The sequence below is a fragment of the Trichomonas vaginalis genome, chromosome VI, assembly GCF_026262505.1.
Source record: "Trichomonas vaginalis G3 chromosome VI, whole genome shotgun sequence".
Taxonomy (NCBI): Eukaryota; Parabasalia; order Trichomonadida; family Trichomonadidae; genus Trichomonas; species Trichomonas vaginalis.
In genome coordinates, this window is record NC_067208.1 from 5680597 (window position 1) to 5707663 (window position 27067).

General features: G+C 32.6%; 8 protein-coding genes across 8 annotated transcripts, besides 2 other annotated features; 4 read left to right on the top strand and 4 right to left on the bottom strand.

The window, feature by feature from the left end:
* Positions 1 to 418: part of a mobile genetic element that runs on past the window's edge.
* Positions 419 to 2842: 2424 nt separating this feature from the next.
* On the bottom strand, positions 2843 to 8512 carry TVAGG3_0811680 (ubiquitin protein ligase protein; the record flags this gene model as incomplete). The annotated part of the gene is made up of 1 exon (XM_001583458.1): positions 2903 to 8512. The coding sequence occupies one exon, from the start codon at positions 8510 to 8512 to the stop codon at positions 2903 to 2905; it is 5610 nt and encodes a 1869-aa protein (XP_001583508.1).
* A 447-nt stretch (positions 8513 to 8959) lies between these two features.
* Positions 8960 to 10224, top strand: TVAGG3_0811690 (5'-3' exodeoxyribonuclease protein; the record flags this gene model as incomplete). The annotated part of the gene is made up of 1 exon (XM_001583459.1): positions 8977 to 9930. One exon carries the CDS (start codon positions 8977 to 8979, stop codon positions 9928 to 9930), a length of 954 nt encoding a protein of 317 aa, XP_001583509.1.
* A 437-nt stretch (positions 10225 to 10661) lies between these two features.
* On the bottom strand, positions 10662 to 11666 carry TVAGG3_0811700 (leucine-rich repeats (6 copies)-containing protein; the record flags this gene model as incomplete). The annotated part of the gene is made up of 1 exon (XM_001583460.1): positions 10662 to 11666. The coding sequence occupies one exon, from the start codon at positions 11664 to 11666 to the stop codon at positions 10662 to 10664; it is 1005 nt and encodes a 334-aa protein (XP_001583510.1).
* A 224-nt stretch (positions 11667 to 11890) lies between these two features.
* TVAGG3_0811710 (leucine-rich repeats (6 copies)-containing protein) lies at positions 11891 to 12394 on the bottom strand (the record flags this gene model as incomplete). Its single annotated transcript, XM_001583461.1, has 1 exon — positions 11891 to 12394. The coding sequence occupies one exon, from the start codon at positions 12392 to 12394 to the stop codon at positions 11891 to 11893; it is 504 nt and encodes a 167-aa protein (XP_001583511.1).
* Positions 12395 to 12488: 94 nt separating this feature from the next.
* Positions 12489 to 13792: a mobile genetic element.
* TVAGG3_0811730 (Mariner transposase) lies at positions 12569 to 13696 on the bottom strand (the record flags this gene model as incomplete). Its single annotated transcript, XM_051247728.1, has 1 exon — positions 12569 to 13696. The coding sequence occupies one exon, from the start codon at positions 13694 to 13696 to the stop codon at positions 12569 to 12571; it is 1128 nt and encodes a 375-aa protein (XP_051083203.1).
* A 1284-nt stretch (positions 13793 to 15076) lies between the features above and the next one.
* TVAGG3_0811740 (helicase protein) lies at positions 15077 to 20205 on the top strand (the record flags this gene model as incomplete). Its single annotated transcript, XM_001583463.1, has 1 exon — positions 15695 to 20101. One exon carries the CDS (start codon positions 15695 to 15697, stop codon positions 20099 to 20101), a length of 4407 nt encoding a protein of 1468 aa, XP_001583513.1.
* Positions 20206 to 20856: 651 nt separating this feature from the next.
* On the top strand, positions 20857 to 24348 carry TVAGG3_0811750 (uncharacterized protein; the record flags this gene model as incomplete). Its single annotated transcript, XM_001583464.1, has 1 exon — positions 21228 to 23975. One exon carries the CDS (start codon positions 21228 to 21230, stop codon positions 23973 to 23975), a length of 2748 nt encoding a protein of 915 aa, XP_001583514.1.
* Positions 24349 to 25660: 1312 nt separating this feature from the next.
* TVAGG3_0811760 (cysteine-type peptidase protein) lies at positions 25661 to 27062 on the top strand (the record flags this gene model as incomplete). The annotated part of the gene is made up of 1 exon (XM_001583465.1): positions 25676 to 26812. The coding sequence occupies one exon, from the start codon at positions 25676 to 25678 to the stop codon at positions 26810 to 26812; it is 1137 nt and encodes a 378-aa protein (XP_001583515.1).
* Between the last annotated feature and the right edge of the window lie 5 nt (positions 27063 to 27067).

Sequence of the window (27067 nt, forward strand, 5' to 3'; positions counted from 1 at the left end):
AAATTTTAAAAAATGTGTATTTTAGTGGGTATTATTCTGGCCAATGCCCATTTTTAAACGATTTAATATTGACCATATCAATAGCCGACTCAATGTAAAAATTTAGATATTATTTTTTTCATTATTCAAACTTTGATAAATTTTAGTATAATGAATGATTTTGTTTCGTGTATGATACAGAAATGAAAAGCTTGATTAATATCATTTTGCATTTTTTCAAGAATGTTAGAGTACATCTACATTAAAAAATCGGATTCGAATTGCGATACTGCATCAAATTGTTGCACATCTGATAAGGATCTCAAAAGAGTAAAGTTAATTTTTTTGTGTTTTTTTAAGTTTTGGGCCTTAGTAAAAACACCATCTTGAGCAATATTTTTGGGACGACGATAGGCCTTATTTGGCCTTACAGTGGACCCTTAAAATCTTTTTTTTTGAAAATATCAGGATTTCTATTTACAGACTTTACGAAAAGAACTTTGCACTACCATTCTTACAGATTGGATAATTTCTCAAGAAAAAAGCAAGAATTACAATCTCATGCAAACTTCAAATTTCGTTTTTGTTGATTGATGCTAAATGTAGCCTTATAAGAAATACAGCCCATCGTTAAAAACAGGGAATACCTTTTTCTCCTTTATTAATAAGAACATCTCTATTGTGACGTCTAAAGACATTAATAACGATTGTTTACATAGAATAATAGAGAGTATTGTAAATACTGAATATTATGAGTGTTAATCAACCAAAAAATTATAACATCGAATTTTAGTCACTTTATAAAAATTAAATTTATGAACATGATTACAATTAGCATTATAAATCAACCTTTAAAGAATTTTGAACAGATTTTGCTTTGATTTTGTGGAATAATTATTTATCATGCATATTGAATATAAAGAGTTTCAAATATAGATCAATATCAATGAATTCGATACATATTTAATTAGGAAGCTGAATTTTACCTATAATTTGGCAAAATTAAATGTTGAATTTGACTTTGATAAAATATATGCGAAAAATATTTATAGATATACGCATAAATAGGAACAAACATTCACCTTAATAAACAGATAAGCTAAGCTACTCATTTCGGGAGTGGAATCACTTCTAAAAAAATTATTCGTACAAATATAGCTTGCAAATCAAATGATTAAAATTTTTAATTATTATCATAATTTCGAAAATTTAGGCTGAGATTGAATGTAGAATGGAGTTGCCAAAATGCAAACTAACAATAGATCTAATATCTATATCAGTTTCCAATTCTAAAAATCATAAAGAGAAAGTTTTTTTCCCACCCAATTTTTTGACACCAAAGGCGTCAGACATAGATTTTTACAAAGTACAAGTTTATAGCACTGTTATGCGCTCAAAAATAAAGTTCATTTATGCTATATTAGCATACTATTTTACTGTGATTGTATAAATATTTATAGTCATCTCAAAATCGCAGATGAATAGCAATTCAATTTTTTGAGAGAAAAAACGTGCATGAGATGCGATATGATTTAATTATATTGATAATTCAAAATAAGCATTTTGAATATTGAATAAATGTAAACATTTAATTTTGTTAGTCCTGTCTTTCTCATGGATTTATAACAGTATGCATCATGGATTGCTTGGTTTTATTAAAAATTTGCAATTTGGGTCACATTTTTAATCATTAATATATTGAAACTCAAAATCAAGACATTTTAATGAATTTTGATATATTACAGTTAGTTACTGCATCAATTCTGATGAAACAATGCAATTTCAATTTTCTGAACAAAAAATGCTCGTTTATTATTTTCGTGGTATGATGGATAAATGAATTAGCAAGCCGAAAAGCAAACCCAAACTAGCAGAAAATGGATGCTTTTCCATTTGCGTTAAAAGGTCAAATAGAATTTCTTAATTCGCCATCAAATTCAAATCATTTCCTGCTGGATGTTTCCATTATTTGTATGGTCATATTGTTTTGGAACTACAAATCTAAATTTCTAGTAACAAAGCTCAAAATTCTTCCAAATCAAAATTTTATTATGGATTTTTTTCCAAATTACAAAATTTCATTTCTAAAAGAGGATACTACATGGAAGCTAGTATGTATTCCTTAATTTCGACCCAAAATCAATTGGATTTAATTGATAATTCCTATCGTCTTTTTTTCAAAAAAAACTATTTATTATTATTCTTTGTCTTGTATATAGATAGTAAAAATCTTCGTCTTAAAACTTTTCTTAATCTCATAGAAAAAAAAGCCCTCAAATTAAGCGTCCAGAGCCTTGCCCTCTCAATCAAAATTAGAGTAGTGAGGTTTACAAATCCCAATTCAATACACAGAGGTTTACATTTTATATTGAGGGGCTCTCACTACTGAGATTTTGGGAGCGCTACATATTTCAATTGCTTTAAAAGGATCATTAAGAGATGATTTATTCCGTCGATATGTTGTAGAGTTGCATTAAATAGCAGGTACATTTTTGTGAATAATATTACCGATATCTAATTATGATAGCACACAGAATCAATAATAGTATTCAAAACACCAATAAAAAATAATCTTCTCAAAAAATAAAATCTTACTTCTATCTGAATTTTCAATTATTGAGAGGAGCAATGTTAAAAGTTCAATATGAGTGTGATTCTAAAGCTTCGATTATTTTTGCTTTTAATGCCGAACAGTATTTGAATCAAAAAATAATCGTATGCATGAAAATGAAAAACCACCGTTTGGGAACTTTCAAAGTTTTTGACATTATTGGGGTTTTATGGATCAGAAAGTACTCAATTTAACTTCTCAAACGATGCTTTTTTTGTCGACAATATGAAGTATATATTAAGAAAAATATAAATATTTTTTTTACATGCAATAGTATATAAATATATATAAAAAATAGTATATATAAAAAAATCATTTGAAACCTTCAGACTCTGTAATTGCCATTATCAAACCCTTCTCCATTTCTTCCTCTGTTTGATATGGAGGAAGCGCAAGGTGTGAGAAGCATGTCAATGCGCTCGGAAGAGGAAGTTTATCACCTGTCATTGGTGCTAGTTTTAGCTTAGGTTGTCTTCCCTGTGCCTTCATAAACTCATATCCTCCAATTGGAATAGTATGAGCGCTTGTCATGAAAAGTAATAATCTAGAGATCAATTCGTTGTTCCATCGCCTTATTATCTTGAAGAACATCTGAACAATTGGGTGTTCTTGAGATAAAGGAGGAAGGATCTCGAAATTCTTGATCAGTTCTTCCACATCTGTCTTTTGTTCACCACAAATGATTGAACCAATTTCAGATGAAGTGAAAAGTGTGAAAAGTGATGGTTTCAAAACAAACTGGAAACCTTTCTTGAGGGCATCAATCTGTTTGTCTGTCTCTTTGTAAAGATAGTATTGTGTAAGAAGTTCGACATATTCATCAGCATTTTCTCTTGTCAACATCTTATCACGTCCACCTTCACAAAGTTCGATTCCTGGGCTATCATTTCCTGAATCAACTGTGAAATCAAGACACAAATCTGCTGGATCGTTTTTCGTGTCTTGTATCCATGTGATTGTATCGTAAACAACAGGAGAATAGTCCGCAAGATCAGATGCATTAACATTGCGTCCAATCATTGCTTTGATCAAGTGATGTGCTAATTGGTAACCGAGAATTTCGCCGTGAAGAACAACGATTCCTATGAAACGACCAATTCCTTCGAATTTAGAATAATCAGTACACGAAGGATTGATTGTATATGAACAGTTGTTGATTGAAGGAATGAATAAACCACGTTCTGGCTTAACCATTTCTTCAGCGAAAGAAGTGAACCAACCACGCAAAACACCGCCACTTTCAGGTGACATCATTTCAGGGAATTTGATGTAAATTTGGGAATGAATACTTTGTTCATCATTCAAATAACTTAAAATGACTTTCAAGGAATTCTCGAACAAAGCATTACTCTGAATGATCAACAATGCAATTGATTCTTTGTAGATCATTGCTTTAATCGCTTTCCTCATCTCTCCAACTCTGATTTGGAATGGTAAAATGTGCATGAACCTCGTAATGAATTTGAACGAATTCTTTTCGTTGTGTTTGTTCCAAATCCATTCTATGTTATTATATATCAATGTCCATGTCTTCTCGTCTTTCTCCATTAACTCAGACAGTTGTTCTTTGCCTGTATAAGGAGATGTGAGTGAATCCGTGATGATGGAAATCGCTTCATCTTCTTTCTTCTTTTCAAGTAAATCGGACAAAATAGAGATGAACATTGCAGGTCTTTTCGGACCTTCTTCAGGGAGAACCATTAAGAACAATGTTGATGACACTAAGTCAGTGACATTAGTGAAACAAACATTGATCAAATCATGCTGCATTTCTTTAGGATACAATGGAATTAACTTCAATCCTCTGTACCAAACTCTTTTGTCATCACTTTGCAAATATTTCTTAGTTAACTCAATAACATATGGTTTTGGAGGAATCTTAACAGTTAATGCCATGGAAATAACACTATAGCCTAACTTGGTGTTGCCTTCAACAAAACATCTCATCGTTAAAACAGGAGTTATTAATTTGTCAAATTTTTCAATTAAATTTAACGGAATTTTGCCAACGGATTTGACAATTGAACAGAAAGCAATCAAAGCAGTATCTCTTGACTTGATTATTTCTTCAATGATTTTTTCACCATGTATCTCCAAAAGTGACACGACTATCGTCATTGTAAAGTCGTCAATCATTGAATTTTGTTTCCACATTGAGAGCAAATCGGGAATTACAGAAACCAAGTAAGAGAAATCGAATTTGATGGGTTCAGGATCCGGAACATCTTCATATTTCTTTATTGCTTCCGTTGCTTCGATGATTGGCTGTATATATTGTGGCAAAATCAAATTACAACGAGAAGAACAGAAATATCTAACTGTAAACAATCCATATTTATACAACTCAATGAATTGCCTTGTATTTATCTTTTGTGGTTTAGGAGGCAACTTTTTGTTGAGAATACGGATTTGTACAGTTAATGGTAAATGCTTTAATGGACCTTCCAATGTTTTGTCACTTTTTGCAATTGGCAAAATTTCACCTTTATTTTCTGATGTTGGAATTGATTTCGATCTTGGCATTACGGAGAATTGTGACATAGGAATTTGTCCAATTCTAAACACGAAGTGTAAAACATCGTGTGTGAAATTGCCAACGAAAGAAGTACATGTTCCATCAGTATGTGAAAAATTGACAAAGAAATTTTCATGTTTCAGAAATTCCGCTGAAAGGGATTTAGCGAAAGGATCCAAATTTTGATGGATTTGAGAGATTGTTGCCATCAAAAGGGTGCCTACAACTAACAACTTTTGTTCAATGACTGACATGTCTTTCTTGGGAATCACAGAACACTTCGCAATCTCATTTACATATGGAGTTATGGCCGTGTAAGTGAAAATTTGTGTTCTTGAGTCAATTAAATGGTGTGCGATGATGAAACAAATGAAAATTCGTTGTGCAATGGAATATTCAGCAATGTGGGGAACAATTTCGAGGAAGAAAACTTGGCGCATCTCTGGTGTAAATAATATTACATTAATTACGGATAAAGTTTGGAAAGCGTCGTAGCCAAGGTTCTTGTCTTCCTCTACATTGTTTAATTCTTCTGCTCGCTTCAAAATCATCTTTAAAATTTCAAAGGGGGGCGTCTTAAATAATGGAAATGACCAAGTATTCTGGCCAACGAGGGAAACTAAGGCTCCCATTGCGATTTGGCCTGGGATAGAGACAATGGTCTTGAAGAGGTACTCGACAAAGAAAATTGAGAGGTCTGTAGCCTTGGGGAAGTTCCTCCAATCTTTCTTCATCAAAACTTGATCAGTTACGCGAATGAAACATGACTGGATCGTCTTGATATATATTCCTTGGCATGGTGATGATCCGTAAAGTGGCTCAACTACGCTGTAAGGACAAGATAAGAAAGGTATTTCAAGGAATCTCTTGTAAAAAGCATAGTTCGTATACTTATTTCCTGAGCTTGCACGGGAAATAACATTTTGGACAAGCTGAGCAAGGTTCATGTTATACTCATTCGACATAGTCATTACAGAAGCAATAGCACGGGATAATCGCTTTACGCCTGCAACCGTTAGCAGCAAGTCTCCTGATGGGGCGATCTTGTTGTTGGCCACAAGAAGCAAACTTACGTAAGATAATCTTTTGTTTTTAAGGAATTCGTTGAAATGCATACGCCTGTTGTAATATCCGATCTGGTTTACCATATTGTATACAGCCCTGTAGTCTTTTTGAGCATCTGCAGTGTAAATTAAGTTAATATCTGTTGAATTTTTTTGGTAAGCTCTTGAGATTATTCTAGACCTGAAATGTTCGTATTCATGAGGTCTATTTTGCATTTCGACAAGTAACCAGAGCACATGTTGTGTTGGAAAGACATTAATATCTAATGATTCATAAACACTGTATGGTTCAAGGAGTTTTACGTTGGAAGCGATTTGTTTGAGTATCTTCTTACCATTCTTCTGCAACATCTGATTGATTAAGTTCTTATATTCGGTTAAAAGTGGATTTGAACCTTGAATTGTGAAAACTTCGAGTTCTTTGATGATAAAAACGATAACTTCAGGTGGTATTAAATTGAAGTTATCAATTATCATCGAAGTAATGAAAATAAGTATGAAGAAAATGGTAATTTGCTTATCTAATATTCTTATGCACCTTTGGTTGAAGGTTTCATAGACCACCTTGAGCGCCAACTTATAGAATGGCAAAGGAATGATCAATACGTAAGACATTGGCTGTATAGAAGCGAAAGTTAGAGGATTTTCTTTTAATTTCTCTGTTTGGTCGCAATAAATACAGCTCATTGCAGCGACAATCATGAAGTTTGTGGGTGCCAGATTAGAGTATCTCCATTCTAAGTGTCCTTCAAATGAGATATTGATAAATTGACCACAATAATAGAATTCTCTTATGGTCGGTGAGTATTCCCTGATGTTCTTGATGTAGTAGTTATTATTAAGGGCTTCATTGAAGAAACTCTGCATATCAGTGAACAGACTCATATCAGGTGTCATGATTTCGGGGATTCTGAGTTGGATAAACTTATCATCGAACGGAGTACTTGACGTTTTACGGTACAGAAGCATTTCTAGCATCAAATAATAATACTCATTATACAAATCTGACGTAAACAAGTAGTTTAGCTGTTTAGAAGTGATTGCATATGCTACACTCTCTAATGTTCCTTCAATTTCATGTTCGTAATCTGAATAATACTTGATAAAATCAATAAGCATTGTACATTTTGAGGAAACAAAGTGATTGAAGAACTCTATGTTAGTAGAATTGTTCTTAATGATCATGGTGACCAATAAATCGATGTTAATAAGACAATTTTCCTTGTTTTCAACAGGTTTTAATTTATATTTTTTGTCATAGCTCTCAGAAAGACGATGGAGCAACGCTGGTTGGTTAAAGAAGTCAGCATTTTCAGGTGTGAACTCAAAACTGTGATAAAAATTGTAAAAATAATCTTCAGATGCAAATCTTAAGAAAGTAATGGCTCTGTCCATATTCATGAAGTCCTGTGGCCTTTCCGCAAGTATAAGAGCGAATTGTTCAGGAATATTTCGCTTTTTTAGTATAGATGTTGGAAATTTTTGTTCACAAGCGGCCAAATTGTACCAAGTTTGGAAATAGAACTCTTTATCAACGTATCTGATGATATCTGCTAATATATCTTTGTACTTTTTGAATGCAGGTGCGTGATCGGCCAAAATTGGTAATAATTCTTTTTCTGCTCTTGCTGCATGAGCAATTAGCTCGGATTCGCGTTCAAATATTTCATCTGGAAGATCTGAAAGTACAGCTTGAAAGATTTGGCCATGAGTTTTTCTATCTCTGATGAAATTTGAAATCATTTCTTTTGGTAACAATTTGACACTATTAACTGAAGCAACGTATGGTATAATTGATGTTTGAAGACTGACGGGATAGTTATTGTAAATTGAAAGTAAGTCTTTGACGATATTTTGATTTGGCTCTATAATTGGAAGAACTCTAGCAATCAAAAGTATCATATTTGAGGTAGATAATGCGATATTGCTGATTTGAAATGGTTTATTTTCACTTGTTGACTTACATATTTCGACAATTTGGCTTAAAATGTGTTTATTGACGTAATTGTATGTTTCAATGTCATCTTTATTATCAATTTCGTTTATATATTCGATTGTAAGCATTATTTGTGTAAAATTCTTCCAATCTCGATAAAAGTTAGCTATTAATGGCTTTACTAACGGAAGATGACCTGAATAGATAGTACCTATAGACCTGACTAAACTATTATATTCAGATTCGCCTAAAAGGTTAAAATCGAATTCAATAATTTTTTGAAAAAGAGTTATTAAATCTTTTTCAGCAAATGTATTTTCGGTCATCATATTATAAATCATATCAAACTGAAGTTCTCTTGTAGTTGATGAATTTAGGTCGAAATCCAACAACTGTTCCGTAGCCATTAATAAAATAAAAGGGGATAACACCAAACAAGCTAATTTTAAAAATTTTACAGATAATATCATGTAAAATGCTATCTATAGCAAATACAAATCAAATGGCATATGAGATATCTATCTGCAAGAGAGAGAGAATTTTATCTGGATTTTTTTTAGTTAAAGTAAAGTTAACTGCACAGTTCATAGTGAATACAAAATGACAAACATTTCAATTTGAAGATATCTCTCGAGAGAACAAAGCATGCTCAATTTTATAAATCCAAATTCCTAGTTTTTATCATTTTCTAGTTGTAATCGCATGCACTATAACTTTATCAACACATGGGCAATATATACATTTGTAGTCAAAAATCATGGTAAACTCTTAGAAGCGATATGAAAAATCTAGATTTGAATTAAAATTAATCGTTTATTATTGAAATTTTTGGTTTGAAAATTTTGACATTTTAATTTCTCTTCACTTTTCAATGGGAATCAACAATTTACTTCCATCTGTGAAACCAGTTGTTAAACATGGACATATTTCACTCTTTAGTGGTAAACGAATAGCAATTGATGGATATGTTTGGCTTCATCGTTCTGCATTTGCATGTGCAAAGCAACTTTTAGAAGATCCTTCAACACCTTTAATCCTTAATTACTGCAAGAAGAATATTGAAATGCTAAAATCAAATGGATTACAACCATATTTCGTTTTTGATGGCAGACCATTACCAGGAAAAGCCGAAACAAACAAGGAAAGAAAAGAAATAAGAGAAGAAGCAAAGAAAAGTATAGAGAGTGGAGAATCAGATGATCAAATGACTTATGCAAAAACAGTTACGATAACTCATGCTACTGTGAAGGTTTTAATTGATTATTTGAAAGAAATAGGCATACCATATATTGTTGCACCATTCGAAGCTGATGCTCAGCTTGCTTATTTGTGTCGTAATAATTATGCTGATATTGTTCTTACAGAAGATACAGATCTTATTTGCTATAAGTCTCCAGTAACCCTGTTTAAGCTGGACTCGAAAGGAAACGTTGATTATGTAATTTACCAAGAATTGATTGATTTTTTGGGGCTAAGTTCAGATCAATTCACTCAATTCTGCATTCTTATAACTGATGTTTATGGAAAACATATTAGGATGATGGGATTCAAGACCGCTCTAGATTTGATGAAAAAATTAGGAGATGCTCATCAAGTGATAGATTTTGCAAGATCAAAACCAAAATTTACAGTTCCAGAAGGATACGAACAAACATTTGACCAAAGTTATTTAATTTTTAATCATCAAATTGTATATGATCCTAATACTGAGAGCACTGTGCATCTAACACCTACAACAAATAATAATCCTATAATGGGATCAACGATGGATAGAGAAATGCTTAAAAAATTGGTTACTGGAGAAATTGATCCTTTCACTTTGTAATTTATTCATTTCTGATTTTGTGAATTAAAGAAAAAGTATTGATATTATAACACAAAATTTTTATTTATCCTTTGATGACTCATAAAAATTATCAGATTTATATGTAAAGAATAGGTGCCCAAATTTCAATATATTAAATTGCTTATCATAACCATTCGTAAATATAGAAATAATAATATACAAATGTGCTTATTTCTACGGATGTCACAACTCTATAAATAACGTTCTATATAATCTACATTGGATCATGGGAATGCAGACAAATCACAATATTAGCAAATGTGGCCTTTTTCACGTACTAGAAACGGTGAAGTTTCACTCTTTGAAAATATAAAAAAATTTTAATTAATGTTTATTTAATCTAACGATTTATGGTGACTGATCAGCAGATATTCTCTTCTTTTTGAGGACAACGAAATAAACTATTACGAATGCAATTATTGCAACAACAATTAATACTAAAACTACTGTCAAGGCAATTTCTGCTGGTGTCATTCCACGGTGGAATCTCCAGTAGTAATAGTCTGGAAGTTTCTTGTCGCAGTCATCATATGGCTGAGCATTATTATGACTCAAACGGATTGAATATGAATCAGTACATGTTACTTCTGAATCAAGATCACCTTCAGCATACAAAAATGATGATGGATATTTAACAATTGCAGCTGAAATTCCTGGGTATACTTCACCAGTCTGTACCTCTTCTTCACGTCTGTTATTACTTATTTTTCTCATAATGAGTACTGTCCATATGATCCAATTACAATATGTGTTGCTTTTTCAATGATGACATGATCTTTTGCCTCATAATAGGGATTTCCAGAATCAATTTCGACATCAACAGCAGGATTTTCATTAAATGCCTCGGCAGATATATATTTAACTGATGATGGTACAATAATTTTCTTCAATTTTGGACAATTTGAAGCCAGATAATCAATACGGACAATTCCATCTCCTATTTCAATCTTCTTTAAGTTACGGCATCCATTGAAAATTACACTTGGAATAGCTTTAAGTGAACCAGGAATTACAACACTCTTTAAGTTTGTATTTGAAAATGCACTACCTCCAAGATATTTAAGATTTTCTGGTAGATCAACATTCAGTGATTCACAATTTGAAAATGCACTAGAATCAATTATTGCGACATTGCTTAGATCTATAGATTTCAACTTTAAGTAATAGGAAAATGCACTCTGTCCTATATAGCTGACGGTTGAAGGTAATTCCACAGTCTTTAATTTATAGCAATATCTAAAAGCATCGTCTTCAATTCTTAATATTCCTTCTGGAATTATAACCTTCTGGAGATTATATGCTTGATAAAATAAATTAGAAGGAATATAAGTATGGCCACACTTCTTTATTTCGACAGTTTTGACTTTCGAAAAAGGAAATACTTTTTCATCAAAATTCACATTAGACCCATCAATGATAACTTCTGTTGGTTTGGTGCAGATAGAAAATGTGTAAGGGAAAATGGCATCATAATTAGAAATTGTGAGAGATTTTTCATCATATTTTGGAAGAACAGCTAGTAATACCTTGTACGTTGTTCCATCAATTGTTTGTTTAAACACTAAGAGATTATTCTCGATCGTAAGATTTGTATAATCACTTTCAAGTTTGACCTCAAAGTCAGAACAGTTTGTGAAAGAAGCAACATTAAATTCGTTACCTTTAATTTTTACTGTTTCTAGATTAGTGCAGTTGAGAAAAGCGTTTTCATGCATTTCTTCTAATCCAACTGTAACTTGTTGGATTTGCGTACTTTCAAAAACATTCTCATAAATTTCAATGTCAGAAAAATCAAATATACCAGATAAACCAGTTGATGCAAATGCATAACTATAAATAGTTGTGAGATCACTTGTAAATTCTAAACTTGTTAAACTTGTGCAATTCTTGAAACATCCTTCTGGAATCGTTCTAACATTTTCTAAAAATTCAACGCTTTTCAGTCCACGACAGCCTTGGAAAGAATAAGTGCTGGGGATTTTGCAATTTTTAAGGATGTAAGTCCATTACATCCAAGAAAATTATAAGACCCTGAAAAACTCCAGGTTGATGGTACTGAGTCAAATGATAGTGAATCACAAAATTCAAAAGAATGCTCCTCAAAAGTTACTGGCACTTTTTCATCAAATTGCATTCTAAGTTTAGAGCAATAACTGAAACAATATTCTTGAAATGCTGTGACCGTAGAAAATTTAACAGTTTCTAAATTAATACAAAATTGAAATGCTCTTTTTTGAATTACTGTTGCTCCTTTTGCTTCAACACTATTAAGGTTAGTGCACATGTATGCAAAGTAAGGCGGAATTGATGTTAAGTCATCTGGAAGAACAATTTCTTTCAGTTTACTGCAATAAGCAACAGTATAGTCGGAGAAAGTTAATGAGGAAGGAAATGTAATACTTGATATGTAAGTATTAGAAAATGCATATGTTCCAATTTGCATTGATGTTATTCCTGAATCAAATGTAATCTTTGAAAGAGAACTACTCTGAAAAGCATAATTTAATATTTTTGTGCAAGTTGCTGGAATTGTGATATAGGGTGTCCAAAGGTGTGTTTAGCACAAACCTGAATACTGCGAATAGAAATAAACAAGTTACATATATATAAAGTTTATTTAAATATAATCACCATTGGATTCAATCACGCGTTCGCAGCGATCGATCCAGGCTTGAAAGACACGCTTTAAATCATCATGAGAAAATTGCTCAAATTGCTCTCTTACAAAATTTTCAAGATCATCTGGACTCGCGAATTCGCGTCCTTCAGCTCTCTTTTTTAGCGTGCCGAATAAATAAAAGTCAGAGGGTGCAATATCAGGTGAATAAATTGGGTTTGGAACAACTTTGACATTGTTTTCCACCAAGTAATTCATTACCTTATGACTTTTGTGAACTCTTGAATTATCAAAATGAATTGCAAACTTTTGTTTTTGTTGTTTGGATTTCTCAAACTCATCAGAATTGATAATTTGAGTAAGAACATTGTCAATTAGATACTGAGCATTCATCGTATTAGGTTTTTGAAGAATATCAATTGCGATGATGCCATTCACGCCCCAAAAAACCGACAACATCATCATTGGTGTGTCAATTTTTTTCTTCGGGAATGTTTGCGGATTTTCATCCTTCGGGATCCACATGATTTTGGCTTCTGTTGCATATTGAAACCAAGACTCGTCCCCTGTTACTAAAAAGCGAAACTTCTTGGATTGATACGCACCCAATATAGAGAGGAGCTCTTTCGAAGATTGGACTCTAGATTTTTTTTGAACTGAATTAAGGTTGTGCGGAACCCAACGTGTATACGCTAGTTTGTAGTTCAAATAATTGTGCAGATAATAACTGACTGTTGTACGTGGTATCTTTGTCATCTCCTCTATCCTTCTGAGTGATGCTCTTGGGTCTTCATCTAGCGCTTGAAGAATTGCTTTGATTTTTCTTTGATCCGGCGATTTTTTGTCAATTTTTATGATGGGCGCCTTTTTGTTCATGAAGTGATACATCCTAACATGATACGTTACAGTGGAATAGCTAGGAGCATCCATACCGAAGCATTTTACCAATGTCTCGTAGATTTTTTTACAGTCTTTGCATTTTTTTGCAAGAGCGAGGATGTTTTCTTTATGATTCATTAAAAAAATGAAAAAAATCCCGCCAAAATTTCCCGCGAAACCGCCTCTTGTCTCAAAATTCATTTTATATCCCGGCATGGCGCCAAAATACAACATACTCATCATATACATATATTCATATTTTTTATTATATATTTATAATCAGCATATATCTCCTTTAATAGTCTCATATAGAGCGCTGTGCTAAACGCACCTTTGGACACCCTATAGATTCAATGCCAGAATTTGCAAAGGCAGAATCTGATATTGTAGTCACACCTGTTAAATCTATGCTTGTTAACTTGTAACAGTTCATAAATGCAGAGTAGTCGATTGAAGTTATACTGCCTGTTGTCAATGAGCTTAATGAATAACAACCCGAGGCAAAACCACTTGGAATTGAAGTCAATAAAGGTGCTTTGATTGTTTCTAGATAAATGCAGTTGGCGAAGGCAGCGTATTGAACTGAATTAACATTTTTCAGATCAATGCTTGTTATTGCCCAATTGCGAAAACAGGCAGAACCAATAGTTGTAATTGTTTCAGGAATTGTAATAGATTTAAGATTATAAAGTTGATAACTGGATAAATCAAGCTCACTGTCTGAAAATTGTTCGATTACTAAGTTGGAAACCGATTTTATATAGCCTTTCAAACCTTCAAAAAGATTTTGGGAAGGAATATTATAAACAATTGTTGTAATACCTTTTTCAATTATTGTTTTGCTAATATCAGGACTATATACGTCTTCCTCTTTTTCAAAAATCAATTCCTTGCCTGATACTTTTGGCCCATTGCTAAAAATAATATCCTTGGACAGGAATTGGCTGAATGCAAGCGCACTTCTTAACATTCACAAAAATATAAAAATACGTTTTTAATTTATCATAAGCTATCAATTTCAATCAAAAATGTTTTGAGAGATAAGCTTATTTATTATAATGAATATTATTGGAAAAGCAATAAATTGCTCTCAATTTTTTGAAAATTATCAAAAAGTGAAAAGGTCGTTGCAATAAAAATTTTTAGTTAAATTTGATAATACAAATGGTTGTGGTTTAAATTAATTGAGTGATTATTATTTGAATGGTCGTTACTCTCAAATATTTTCAAAGCATATAAAAATTGATATATGTAGTTAATTTGCCCACATTTGTTGGCTGAGAGTTTTAGAAAAAGGAAATATTGATTCGATGGATTTACAAAACTGAATTTTGAATTTTAGTGTTTAAAAACTAACCATATATAAGCTCATTTTTTAGATTGATTTTTAAAAACTAATATCGAGGATTGAAAATTTAACGATACATTTTAATAAACGTTATACATTTATTATTATTGCTATTAGTATGATTGTTTCAGATATACTTATTTCAGGGAAAATTCAAAATAAAATCAGAAATGACCGTATAATCTGTTATAAAAAGACATCACCTTGTTGAGGATTATTATTCAATCCACAATAATTGATGATATTAGGTTTGCAAAACAAATCATGAATAGTTATCGCAGAAACAAATTATAGTTGGGTGTCAGAAAATGGTAAGTGCATTCTTTGTCAAAGAGAGAATGCAATTTTTTGACTGTTAAATGCTTATGATAGTTGGGGTTTTGTCTTTGATTAGAAAATTTCAAAACGGCTCTAATAATTTAATCAATCCCAACAACATAGCGCTGTTCAAGTTAATTGAGGTCTCTACTCTAAATACGTAATAAAGTTATATTCTCACAAATATTTATTGGGTCTTGTTATCAATGTTCTATTAATATCAAGCTTAATTTGAATCTATTTCTGCTTCAAATCAACGCAACATTTCTTTAATACAAAAATCAGAATCACGGGTATTAGTGGAATGAACTAGATGCATTGCATTAGCAAAGAATTTAAGATGTATAAATAATATTGATGAAATGGTTTGTTGAGATACATGATTACAATTGCTAAGATTTAAAAGTTTAGCAAGTATAAAAATCACTAAAATGTCTCTCTGTTTGTATAATTTTTTAAGAAACTATTTTCTGACGGACATTTATAAAATTTTATTGTATTCTAGCTCATTCCCATTCTAGAAATAGAAATAAAAGCTATAAATTTAAAATTTAATTTTTGGCACTTTTCGTTGACCAGTAATGAGTTCTTCCAGCGATTCAGGAGATAATTCCGATGGAGAATTCATCCCAGAAGCTTTGCTTGCACAACAAAATGCTGAGCTGCAAAAGGCAATGGCTCAAAATGACTCTGATGCAGAAAATGAAGCTTCTCATTCAGATTCAGACGGAGAGTTTCTTATGAGGGCACGTTCTTCAAAAAAGAGAGCTCTTACCAAGATAAAAGAGCAAAGTGCAAGAAATAAAACGCGTAAAGCAAAAGCCAAGAAGAAATATGATGAAGATTCTGATGATGACGATGATTTTGGCTTTAATCCAAAGAACCCACCAGTTAGTTTTATCACCTCTAACCGCGAACGCAAACAACGTCAGGATACAGAGTTTGTCAAAGATATTTCGATAGAACAAATCGCCGAAACAGAAGAAGTTTCAGAAGATGAGGTTAAAATGATGCTTGAAGCGAGAAAATTACCACAAATTGAGTTTATTACAGGTTTTCGTCTTAATGAAGCCGGTGTTCGCGAATATTTCGTCAAATTCATGAGAGAGCCCATCGCTCATGGCAAATATCTCGTTGAAGACGATCTTATCAACCACCCCAGTGGTAAATCCCATCTTACTTCTTTCCTAGAAAGAGAATCTCAATTTGGCCTTCAAGAATCGAAGTCAATGCCAATGCTACAAATCCCAGGCGATGTAGATCAAAGCGTACAAAAGGAAATCGATAGAATTATCGGCTACGATGAAGAGACAAAACTTTATCTCGTAAAATGGAAGAAAGAACCATACGAATATGCCTCATGGGAAGCCAACATTACAGACCAAGATGAGATAAACAAGTTCAAAAAGCGCAATTCTGCTAACAGAACAAGTTTATCAGCACTTAACAAATTATCTAAACCATACGGTGATGGGCCAGGCTGCATCCCACTTCCGAAATACAAGAATGGTAACCAACTTCGTGATTACCAGATCGATGCTCTTAATTGGCTCAGAGCTTCGTATCAGACCGGCCAAAACGCTATTCTCGCCGATGAAATGGGTCTCGGTAAGACAGTTATGTGCATCTCCCTTCTTTTGGATATCTGCCAGAACTGTGGCGTCGATGGTCCTTTCTTAATCGTCGCTCCTCTTGGTACATTACCAAATTGGATCAGAGAATTCGAAAGTTGGTCGAACATCGATACAATTTTATTCCATGGATCTCAACAAGACAGAGATTTAATCGCAGAATACGAATTATTCTACAAACCTCCACGCCAGAACATTCCAAAGTTCCAAGTCTTACTTACAAACATCGAAACAGTCCTGAAATCTCAGGAAGTCATACAAAAGATTCAATGGAATCTTGTAATTATCGATGAAGCCCACAGACTTAAGAATTTGAACTCCAAGATCTACTCAGTTATGTTCTCTCTACAGATGGACCACGTTCTTCTTATGACTGGTACTCCAATTCAGAATAATATTGATGAAATCTTTGCTCTCATGCATTTCATAGCACCTCTTAAGTTCCCATCTCTCGAGGAATTCAAGAAAGAGCACGGATCCATCGAAACAGCCGAAGACGTCGAAAGAATACAAAATGCCATCAAACCATACATGTTACGTCGTAAGAAATGCGATGTCGAGTCAACAATTGGCCTCAAGGAAGAAACAATTGTTGAAGTAGAACTCACTCGCTCTCAGAAATTCTATTATCGTTTATTAATCGACAGAAAGACGAAAGATCTTACAACACACAAGAGCCATGCTCTTTCCCAAGACTTAAACAACCTCGCGATGCAATTACGAAAGGTTTGCAACCATCCTTATTTATTCCCAAATGTTGAAGAGGAAATTGTCAAACCAGGAGAAGATCCGAACGAAGCAATGATCAATGCCTCAGGTAAACTCGTCTTCGTCGATAAACTGTTGGCAAAACTTCGACCAAAAGGTGACAAAGTTTTAATTTTCTCACAAATGGTCCATGTCTTAGATATTTTAGAGGAATATCTACACTACAGGAACTATCCATACGTAAGACTCGATGGCAGTGTTGTAGGAGACGTCAGACAAGAAAGTATTGATAAATTCAATGATCCTGAAAAAGACATTTTTGTTTTCCTCCTTTGTACGAGAGCAGGAGGTGTTGGATTGAATTTAACCGCTGCAACAAATGTCATCATTTACGATTCAGATTGGAATCCACAGAATGATCTTCAAGCACAAGCAAGATGCCACAGAATTGGCCAAACACATGATGTCAAAGTTTACAGATTAATTACAAGAGGAACATATGAATCTGACATGTTTACTCGTGCATCAATGAAACTTGGTCTTGATCAAGCTATTTTGGATTCAGGACAAAACGCTGCACAAGAAATGACACCAAAAGAAATTGAAACACTCATTAAAAGAGGTGCTTATTACATATTTAATGAAGATGATGATGCAGGTGATAAATTCGTCACTGAAGATGTTGATCAAATATTAGAAAACCATACAAGAACACTCTCTAAATCTGTTGTTGACCAAGAATCTGCTTTCTCAAGAACACAATTCATTATTGATAAAGATGGCGAACAATTGGATTTGAATGATAAGAATTTCTGGGATAGAGTTATTCCTGAAAACATGAGACATAAAGAGGCAGATGAAAACGCACCTCTTCCACCAAGAAGAAAGAAAGAAATGTCTTATAACGAAGGTGAAATGGAAAAGGCTCAAAAGAGACCAGATTTCTCATGGAACACAAAAACTCGTGATTTGTTATTGAAAGCAATGCTCGCGTACGGTTGGGGAAGATGGTCTGAGATATTGGCAAAGACACATTTGAAGTGTGATGCACAGAAAGTATGTGATGGATGCACTGTTTTGTTGTCTTTCATTGCTAAAGGATTGAGTGATCCTGGTGAGTTTTTGAGTGAAATCATCCAAACAGATGAAATAGAATTAACTAAAGCACAAAAGAAAGTCAAAACATCATCAGCTTTCTTGAACCAAAACTTCCATCACATCATGAAACAGGATGCTGAAGAAAACTCTCACAGATTGTTACAATTGAGATGCATCAAAGAATGGATTGAACAAGGTTCTCAACTCATCAATTTCGATACTGATGATATGCCTGAAGGAGGCTGGAACACGAAATTGGATCAGAAACTGTTGACTTTGACTTATCAACATGGTTGGGGTAATTGGAAAGCAATTGAAAGCGATCCTTTATGGGGACAAACGAAATTTGAGAATTTCCAATTGTCTGAAGTTGATTCTAGACTCAATTTCATAACAAACGCTTTGTTGACTAAGTTCACTGATGATTCAGACAGCGAAGAAACAACATTGATGCCTGATTTCAAACCAGCCGAACTCAGATCATTGATTTCTTTGGCAGGAGAACTCGGTCTCCCTGAAGATTCCGACAGCGAAGCATGGCTCAGATACCAGCAGTTCTTCAGAGATTCTAGTGATTACCAGGAACTCGTGAAGAAGTTCATCGAATGCGCAAGAGTCATCAATTATTATGACCAGAACGGACCCCAAAACGGATTGAGAAGATGGCTAAATATTGTCATTTCTCATGGAGATTCTTTGGCAGCTGCAATCAACCAACAATCTGCATTGAGAATCAAGTTAAACATCGATTGGGTCACGAGATTAAGGAACTACAGGACAAAGACATTACCTAAACTCAACGGCCAATACAAGACAGAGAACATGAAGTCATTTGTTCCTTCATTTTGGACTCCTGGACAAGATGATGTCATTTTAATTGAAAATGTCTGCAAATGGCAGTTCTCTAATTTGTACGAAATTCCTATGAACACTGAATCCATCAAATCCAAACTATCAGAGGAAGATTTGGCACAGCTCGATGTTCTCGCCAAATACTACGACAAGCACTTGCAACATAAGAGAATCAAAGGAGATTTCGGTTTTTTTACTGATGAATTGTACATCATTGACAGAATTGAAGAATTCATTGAATTAAACAGTGGTTGGCAAGTTCCAAAAGTTATCGATGTTCCTCAGGGAATGATCGGTGTTTTCGATTTGCCTTTCACTGCAGGAAACGTCACCATTGAGTCAACAGGCGAAGGAGACTTCTTCATGGTCAATGACTACATCGCAAGAGTCGGAATGTCGACATCAGTAAGATACGGAAAATCAAGATTTACATGCGAAATCACTTCACCTACAGAGTTTGTTGTCACTCGCAGTGAGAAACACAAGTTCACAGCAGCAACACCTGAAGAAGCATGGAGACAAGCTGATGCAGAATTCGACAGCAACGCTTTGGAACTCTTCGGAATTACTTGCAACCAAGTAATGGCTCTGTTCGACAAAGAATGCAACCCACAGATGAGAATTGAGAAGGGATTCACTAACTATACATCACCACAAGTAGTTACATTCACTTCTCAGGCAATTTCAAAGAGAAAGTAAGAATTTTATATTATATTTTTTTATTTTATTGTATAATTTTATTATTATATTAAATATTTACCTATTTAAACTTTTGGTAATATATGTATGTATATTTAAGGTAGTTTAACTAATTATCTAACAAAAATTAATTATTCATTGTATAATGGGTCAATTGACACTGATGTTATAAAAAATTTATCTCCATGAAAATTTTATTCAAATGTAGCTGTAATGTGATTTTTTGGCTAATTCTCTATAAATCTCATTGAAAGCCAATGAAAAATACTAATTTTGAGTTTGTTTATAGTAGATATCTATCTCATGGAACTTTTTAAGTTATTTTTATTGAATTTCAAGAAAAAAATGAAAAGATCTACTGGAAATGAATATTTGCTTATCTATATTACATTTAAACGATAATGGGGATAATTTCCTGTTGTTGTAGTTACGTGATATCTACTGAAAAATTCAAAAATGCTTGAAATGTATATTTGAACTTTTAGTATAGCTTATGTTTATATTCGGTCTTTACTTATTTTAATTACATTCGAATGTAATTGGAAACCTTTGTTTGATCTTCAATTCAAAATTTTCAATGTCCTCTATTAAAATTTTGAGAAGTAAGTTCTGATGTGAATCATGAAATTCTTGAATCAGAATTATTCTTTTTGTGATATTTTTGATGCATATGATGGAATTTTGCATTGTCATGCAGCAAATGGCTATTATACTTGGTTAAATCGATTTTTTGACATTTGACATTTGTATTTGTCAAATGATGTTTTTCGTTTTTTACTTGTTTAGAACTGTGCTGTCAGAAACTATATGCGTTTATGATGCATTAGAATCACAATGTAATAATAACGAAGACATTAAATTATCAGGAAAGGCGGAAAATGTAATATATTTATCAAATTATTCGTCAGATTCAATGAAAATTAATGTTTACGGGCAGCCTTTAGCTCGAATTTCCCTAAAAGATCTAAAAGATGATGCTAATGTTCAAATTTGTGGCCAAAGCTTTTTGAATACAGCCGTAAATTTAATTTTTCCGGAATTATTGAATGCAAACCTATCGATATCTGATACGAATATTACAATAATCGACTTCAATAGCTTCATTAACGGTAAAAATTTCAATTTCATGTATTGTTATTTAAAGAACTCAGGCTCTCATAAACTTGAATGCAATCAATTATTCTGCTCATTAAATTTCTTATCATCGTTTTCAAATATTACTGTTCAAGATGAACTTTCATTTGATCTCGAAGATTTTGTCTCTCAACAACACCATGTTATGGTCTTTTACAAAAAACTTGGTGTCCGTCCAACATTTTACAGTATGAATAATACAGTTATTGGATTTTATTGCAATGAAATTCTCTTTTTCCGGCCAAATAACACATCCGCAATATTCCGTGTCTTTTTTGATGATGAAACTTCAGTTAAATTCGAATACAAGAATGAGCAAAACCCTGATAACTCAAGTTTGAATCATTTTGTCAATTATTACCAGTACCAGACCTTATTTTTCAACGAAATTATCATCAATGGCTATTCAAACAGCATTGCCATATTCGATGAGTGCGTTTGGAACACAATGGGCAAACAAATTATTCATATCAACGTAGTGGTCTCAATGAAGATCCTCCTGTTCACATCAATACCAGCAGTCATAGAAGTCAAAGGATCCACAAAGATTTTCCCTGAAGCACAAGGTCTTTCTGTTGATGAAATTATTTTACGGCATACTTGCGAAATAAAGAGCGAGGGTAAGCTCCAAAACTTTACAATCAAAAGTTTAAATGTTAACAGTCAAGGAAAAATGGAAATTGACAATGTAACAATTTGCTATATTGATTATCTTAATTTTCAAACATCCAGTATGATATTCTTCCGCAGTTCTCAAGATTGTGCATATTCTCTGAGGGAAATTCATAGTAATAGCCATTTTTACTTTGATATATCTGATATTAAAATTGATGCCGGTCAAACAACTACTTTGGATGTTTTCATTAATGAATCAACAGATAACTCAAGTGAGTTTCGAGCCGAATCAATAATAGCTAATGGAAAATTTATTTTGAAATATAAGCCAATACCTATCAATAATGATGCCACTGTCCTAACTCTAAGTACTAAGAGATTAACAAATCCAAATAATTTCCAGATTGAACCTAATTATCAAAATGTTATTCCGGAAAATACTTTGTATCTTGATAAAGAAAGCAAACAAGAAGTTGGTGAAGCAGCAGAATATACAATATGGGCTAGAAAGTTAAATACTACTCAGTACAATGTGTTCTCTTTTGATAAACCGGAGAATTGTAACGAAAAATTAGAAAAATGCCTCACTCCCGATAAATACTCCACATGGCTCGATGATAGAATGGATACACAAAAGCCTATCTACTTAAATATCAGAGAAAACGTTTACAATGACTCAAACTTTTTGAATTTTTATTTATTAGCAAAAAAGCAAGACATTGAACTACATTTATCCGGCAAAGATAAGGATGGAAACTGCACACGTAATAATTTCTATATTGATGGCCTGATCTTTTACGAATTCAAGAAGATTTACGCAGATTGTGTAAATGTCTCCGTCAAAAACATTAGATCTAAGTCCAATCTTGAGACAATATCCATAAATAACTCGGTTATTGGCCATGATCTCCAAAATCTCGTAGTTGGAAACGAATCAAAGATCCGAAATCTCTCAATTTGCAACGAATCCCTTGTGGAATTCATGAGTGATAATAAGGAATTCAGTTTCCATGACTCTATGGAGCTAACTCTCCTTTGTGATACAGATACAATAACATTACACGAAGATTCAATATTGTACAACGATAAACCCATCAAAGCCCAAGAAATACACCTCGATGCCAACTACGGAAATGTAACATTGATCGGAGATACTGATAAAAAGATAAATTATCAGTTAACAATAGAAGACGGTGTTTCCTTGATTATTATAAAAGGAAAATTCAGCCGCGATACAAAAATTAGGGCTAAATTCAGCTGCAATGTTACAATAGTAGTTGAAACTGAGTTTGTTCCATTATATATTACAGTAACTCAAGGAGCTCATATTACTTTTGTATCTACTAAGACTAAATTGGAGTATAGTGAACTAGATCTCGAACAAAACTCCATAATTGAATACCAACTTCCAGATAATTCCGAAATTAATGTTAAGAAGTTATTTGTTGATGATAATAATATTCATATAACTTCATTAAATGCTGCACAAATGTTCTATGATGTAGTAAATTCAACAGGACCTTCGATTAATGCTTCAAGTTATTATCACTTCAAAGATCTTGTTTTTGCCTTCAAAGCAGGACCAGAAGTGATATTTAACTATTCAGATGATCCGAAATATAATATGACCGTTAATCTTGACTTTTCATTTTTCGCGATGCCAGAAGTAAGGATTTACGGATCAAATTATACTCCAATACATTTCATATATGTTCCACACTCTGATCAATACATGGAAGCAGCTACTCAGCTGATAAAACTAAATTATAATCCATATTTCAAGGCAATGGCCCTGATTTGTGGACCAGATATTTCAAATGAAACTATTGATTACAAGTTATCTGGTTTTCCATACCTTTATTCCAAATATTACAAATTACAGAAAGCATTAGTGGAAGGTCAGACATGTTTGATAGGTTGTCTTGACAAAAGTTACATTAAAAGGAATGATAACCTCTATTTTGGCGTATTTGGCTCAATCACAGGGTTGATCATCATTGCAACCACAATTTTGCTGATAAGAGTCTTTATAAACTATCGCCAAAAGAAGAAATCCGCAAACATGTACCAGGCTAGGCGTACTTTGTTGTCAGGAGCAGGTAATTCTATGGTTTCAATTGAATAATTTTTGGCAATTCTTCTTATTGTTTTTTTATTAAAAAATTAAGCATTTTAGTTTAAGATATATATTTTGATAATCTTGTGGAATTCTTTTTCAATATTTTCATATTTCACAATGGCAAATTGAACAAATTAGAACGATTCAACTTGTCTCACATTAAGCTATTTGTTCCAATTTTATGCCTTACATGTATGATTGTTGTACTTTGTTGGAAAAGTTTCCTCAATCAACTTAATTAATTATCATATTAAGGTAGTCACAAAATCTAAGTAGTGAGGCTCTCAAAAATTGAACCGTACTCCATACAAAATTTGTGTACCCTCACTACTTAGATTTTGTGGCCTTCAATTGAGAGGTTAGTTTTGATAGAGCACGTTATAAAATTAAAAGGGAAAAATAAATAAAATTTAAACATTTAATTATATATAATGTAAGGAGTGTAATTCCAAATTTTCTAAAAACTATTCAAATTTGAGCATTTTTTTGGAAATAGTAAATCTAATATGTACATCTAATAACAACATGATTCATCACCTTTTCAAGCTCTGCAGTCAATTTTTTGAAATTTGATTGAAATAAATGTAGCAAAAATTACATTTCATTAGGGAATATATGAGTTTCTCTGGAAACAGGCTGATAAATTTTAAATTTTGTCCAATCAACATGAATGCATTGAGAAATTTGGATTGATTTTCTGGTAGAATCTGGAACAATTCAACCATGTATAAATGGATCATGTAATCATCATGAAATGTTAGTGTTAGAGTTCAAAAGAAACAGAATGAGTGGAAATCAAACACAATCTGAATAATTTTAAACGTATACAATCTTTAAGTTTGTATTTTGAATTCTACATATATGATTGTGTAATTCGTTCTTTCAAATTTTCGGATTCAGGCATGTTTTGATAAAATTCATTCCCAAAAACGTCAATTAACAATTAAATTTAGTGTATTTTAAATATATATACGTATTATATTTTATAAATTATATTAAATTCGCAAAATTTTAAGTTTTAAACAAAAATAAAAAATGTTCAAAATATGAAATTATGCATAGGATATTAAAATTTACATGTTAGCAATTTTTTGAATTGCTTTCAATTTTCATATTGAAATTTTTAAGATTTTTTTCTGAAATAATAAGCAAGAATATCAACCTAAATAATATTAAATTCCATGCGTTAATTTCCCCTCAAAAGTCATTGACCGCCTCTCAATCTAGATTTTGTGAGTACTTTAGATCTTAAACGAAATACCATGATCTAAAAATACTTGCTTTAATAGTACAACTATCAATCATATCTGTTTCTAATGCATTATTTGTGCGATATGAATGTCAATTTAACTCAAGAAAAGAATATTTGAATGGATGAAAAAACACATATATTTTATGGGAGACATTGTCTGTGCATGTCTCCCAGATTAGCACAATGTTCCGCATTCAGAACCTGATTGAGAAACTTTGTTCAACAAAGTTCAACAAGCTACTGATGTTCCTCTGGATTCGTCATTCTGGGAGACATTGCAACTGTAACCATATACCACAATCTTGATAAATAACTATTTCACAATTTCATTCAATATTTGTTAAATTCTTGAATTGAAATAGACACTAGTAATCAATATCATTTCTATTAGTTATTTCCGAAGGAAAAAGTAATCTGATTAGAATGTCAAATCTGACATAAATATTTGACAGTTATGTTTCTCTACTTAGGTTTAGGCCTTTGCGCAAGATATGCAATCATAATTGCTGGATCTAATGGTTGGAAAGAGTACAGGCATCAAGCTGATGCATTTTATATGTACAAAATTTTGAAAAATAATGGTTTTGATGATGATCATATTACAATGTGGGCATACAATGATATGGTCAATAACCCACTAAATCCATACCCAGGAAAAATATTTCATCTCTTAGATAATAAAAATATATATCCAGGCGAAGACAAAATTGATTTCAAAGGTGAAAATGTTACTAAGCACAACATTCTAAATTACTTGAGAAATATGAATACAACAAAGGAAGATAATATATTCTTTTATTTCAACGATCATGGCACACCAAACATTATTTGTTTACCACATGATAAGATAATCACATCATATGAACTTATACGTACTTTTGATCAGATGCACAAAGAAGGAAAATTTAATAAATTATTCTTCCCAATTGAAGCTTGTTTCTCTGGCTGCTTCAAAGAATCATTGAATACACCTGATATAGCCATGATGACAGCTGCAAATTGCTCTACATCTAGTAAAGGTTCTATTAAAGGTAGATTGTTGGATGTCTCATTGTCAAATGAATTTTCTCTTCATATGATGATGGAAATGGAGAGCAATCCAAAGCACACAATTCGTTCTTTGTTCAACAATGTTCACGCAAAAGTCGAAGGTTCAACACCAACACTATTTGGAGATCATTTGGATGATCCTATCTCTGATTTCATTGGAGAAGCACCAAAGTCTAATCTCAGAAGACAAGCATTTGAAGATTTAGTTCCTGATGAAAAACTTCTTCATGCAGAAAAATATGCTAAAAAGGAATATGCAGAAGAATACAAGAAGCATCTCAGGCATATGAAACAAGTTGCTGAAAACTCAGAGATATTCATCAGAAGAGTTGTTGAAAAAGTTGCCGGACCAATGGCACCAGAATTTATGAATAAAGTTGTCACGGGAGACCTCCAGAAGTGTTTCGAACCTGTGATCGATGCTTTGTTCTCAAAGATGACAGAATTCAACCCAGACTATGGATATTTAATTTCACCTATCAAATCTCTCTGCACAAAATATGATTCATCAGTTATCATTGATGCAATCAACACTGTATAATAACTTTTTTCCCCTCTTTGTTCATCGTAAATAATAACTTTACTTTGATTACTTAAGAATATTGTGGATATCATTCATCATTGATTGAAGGACATAACTTATTGATTGACTCAAAGAAAGTATTTCTTTAATTGTCTGAGTCAAGCATTGAAGAAGTTCCAACAATAGACAGATCAAAAAGAGTTTACGTTATAGTTGAAATCTATATGTGTTTTATTCTTTATAAACAAGCGAAACCAATAGATTGAACTCAGA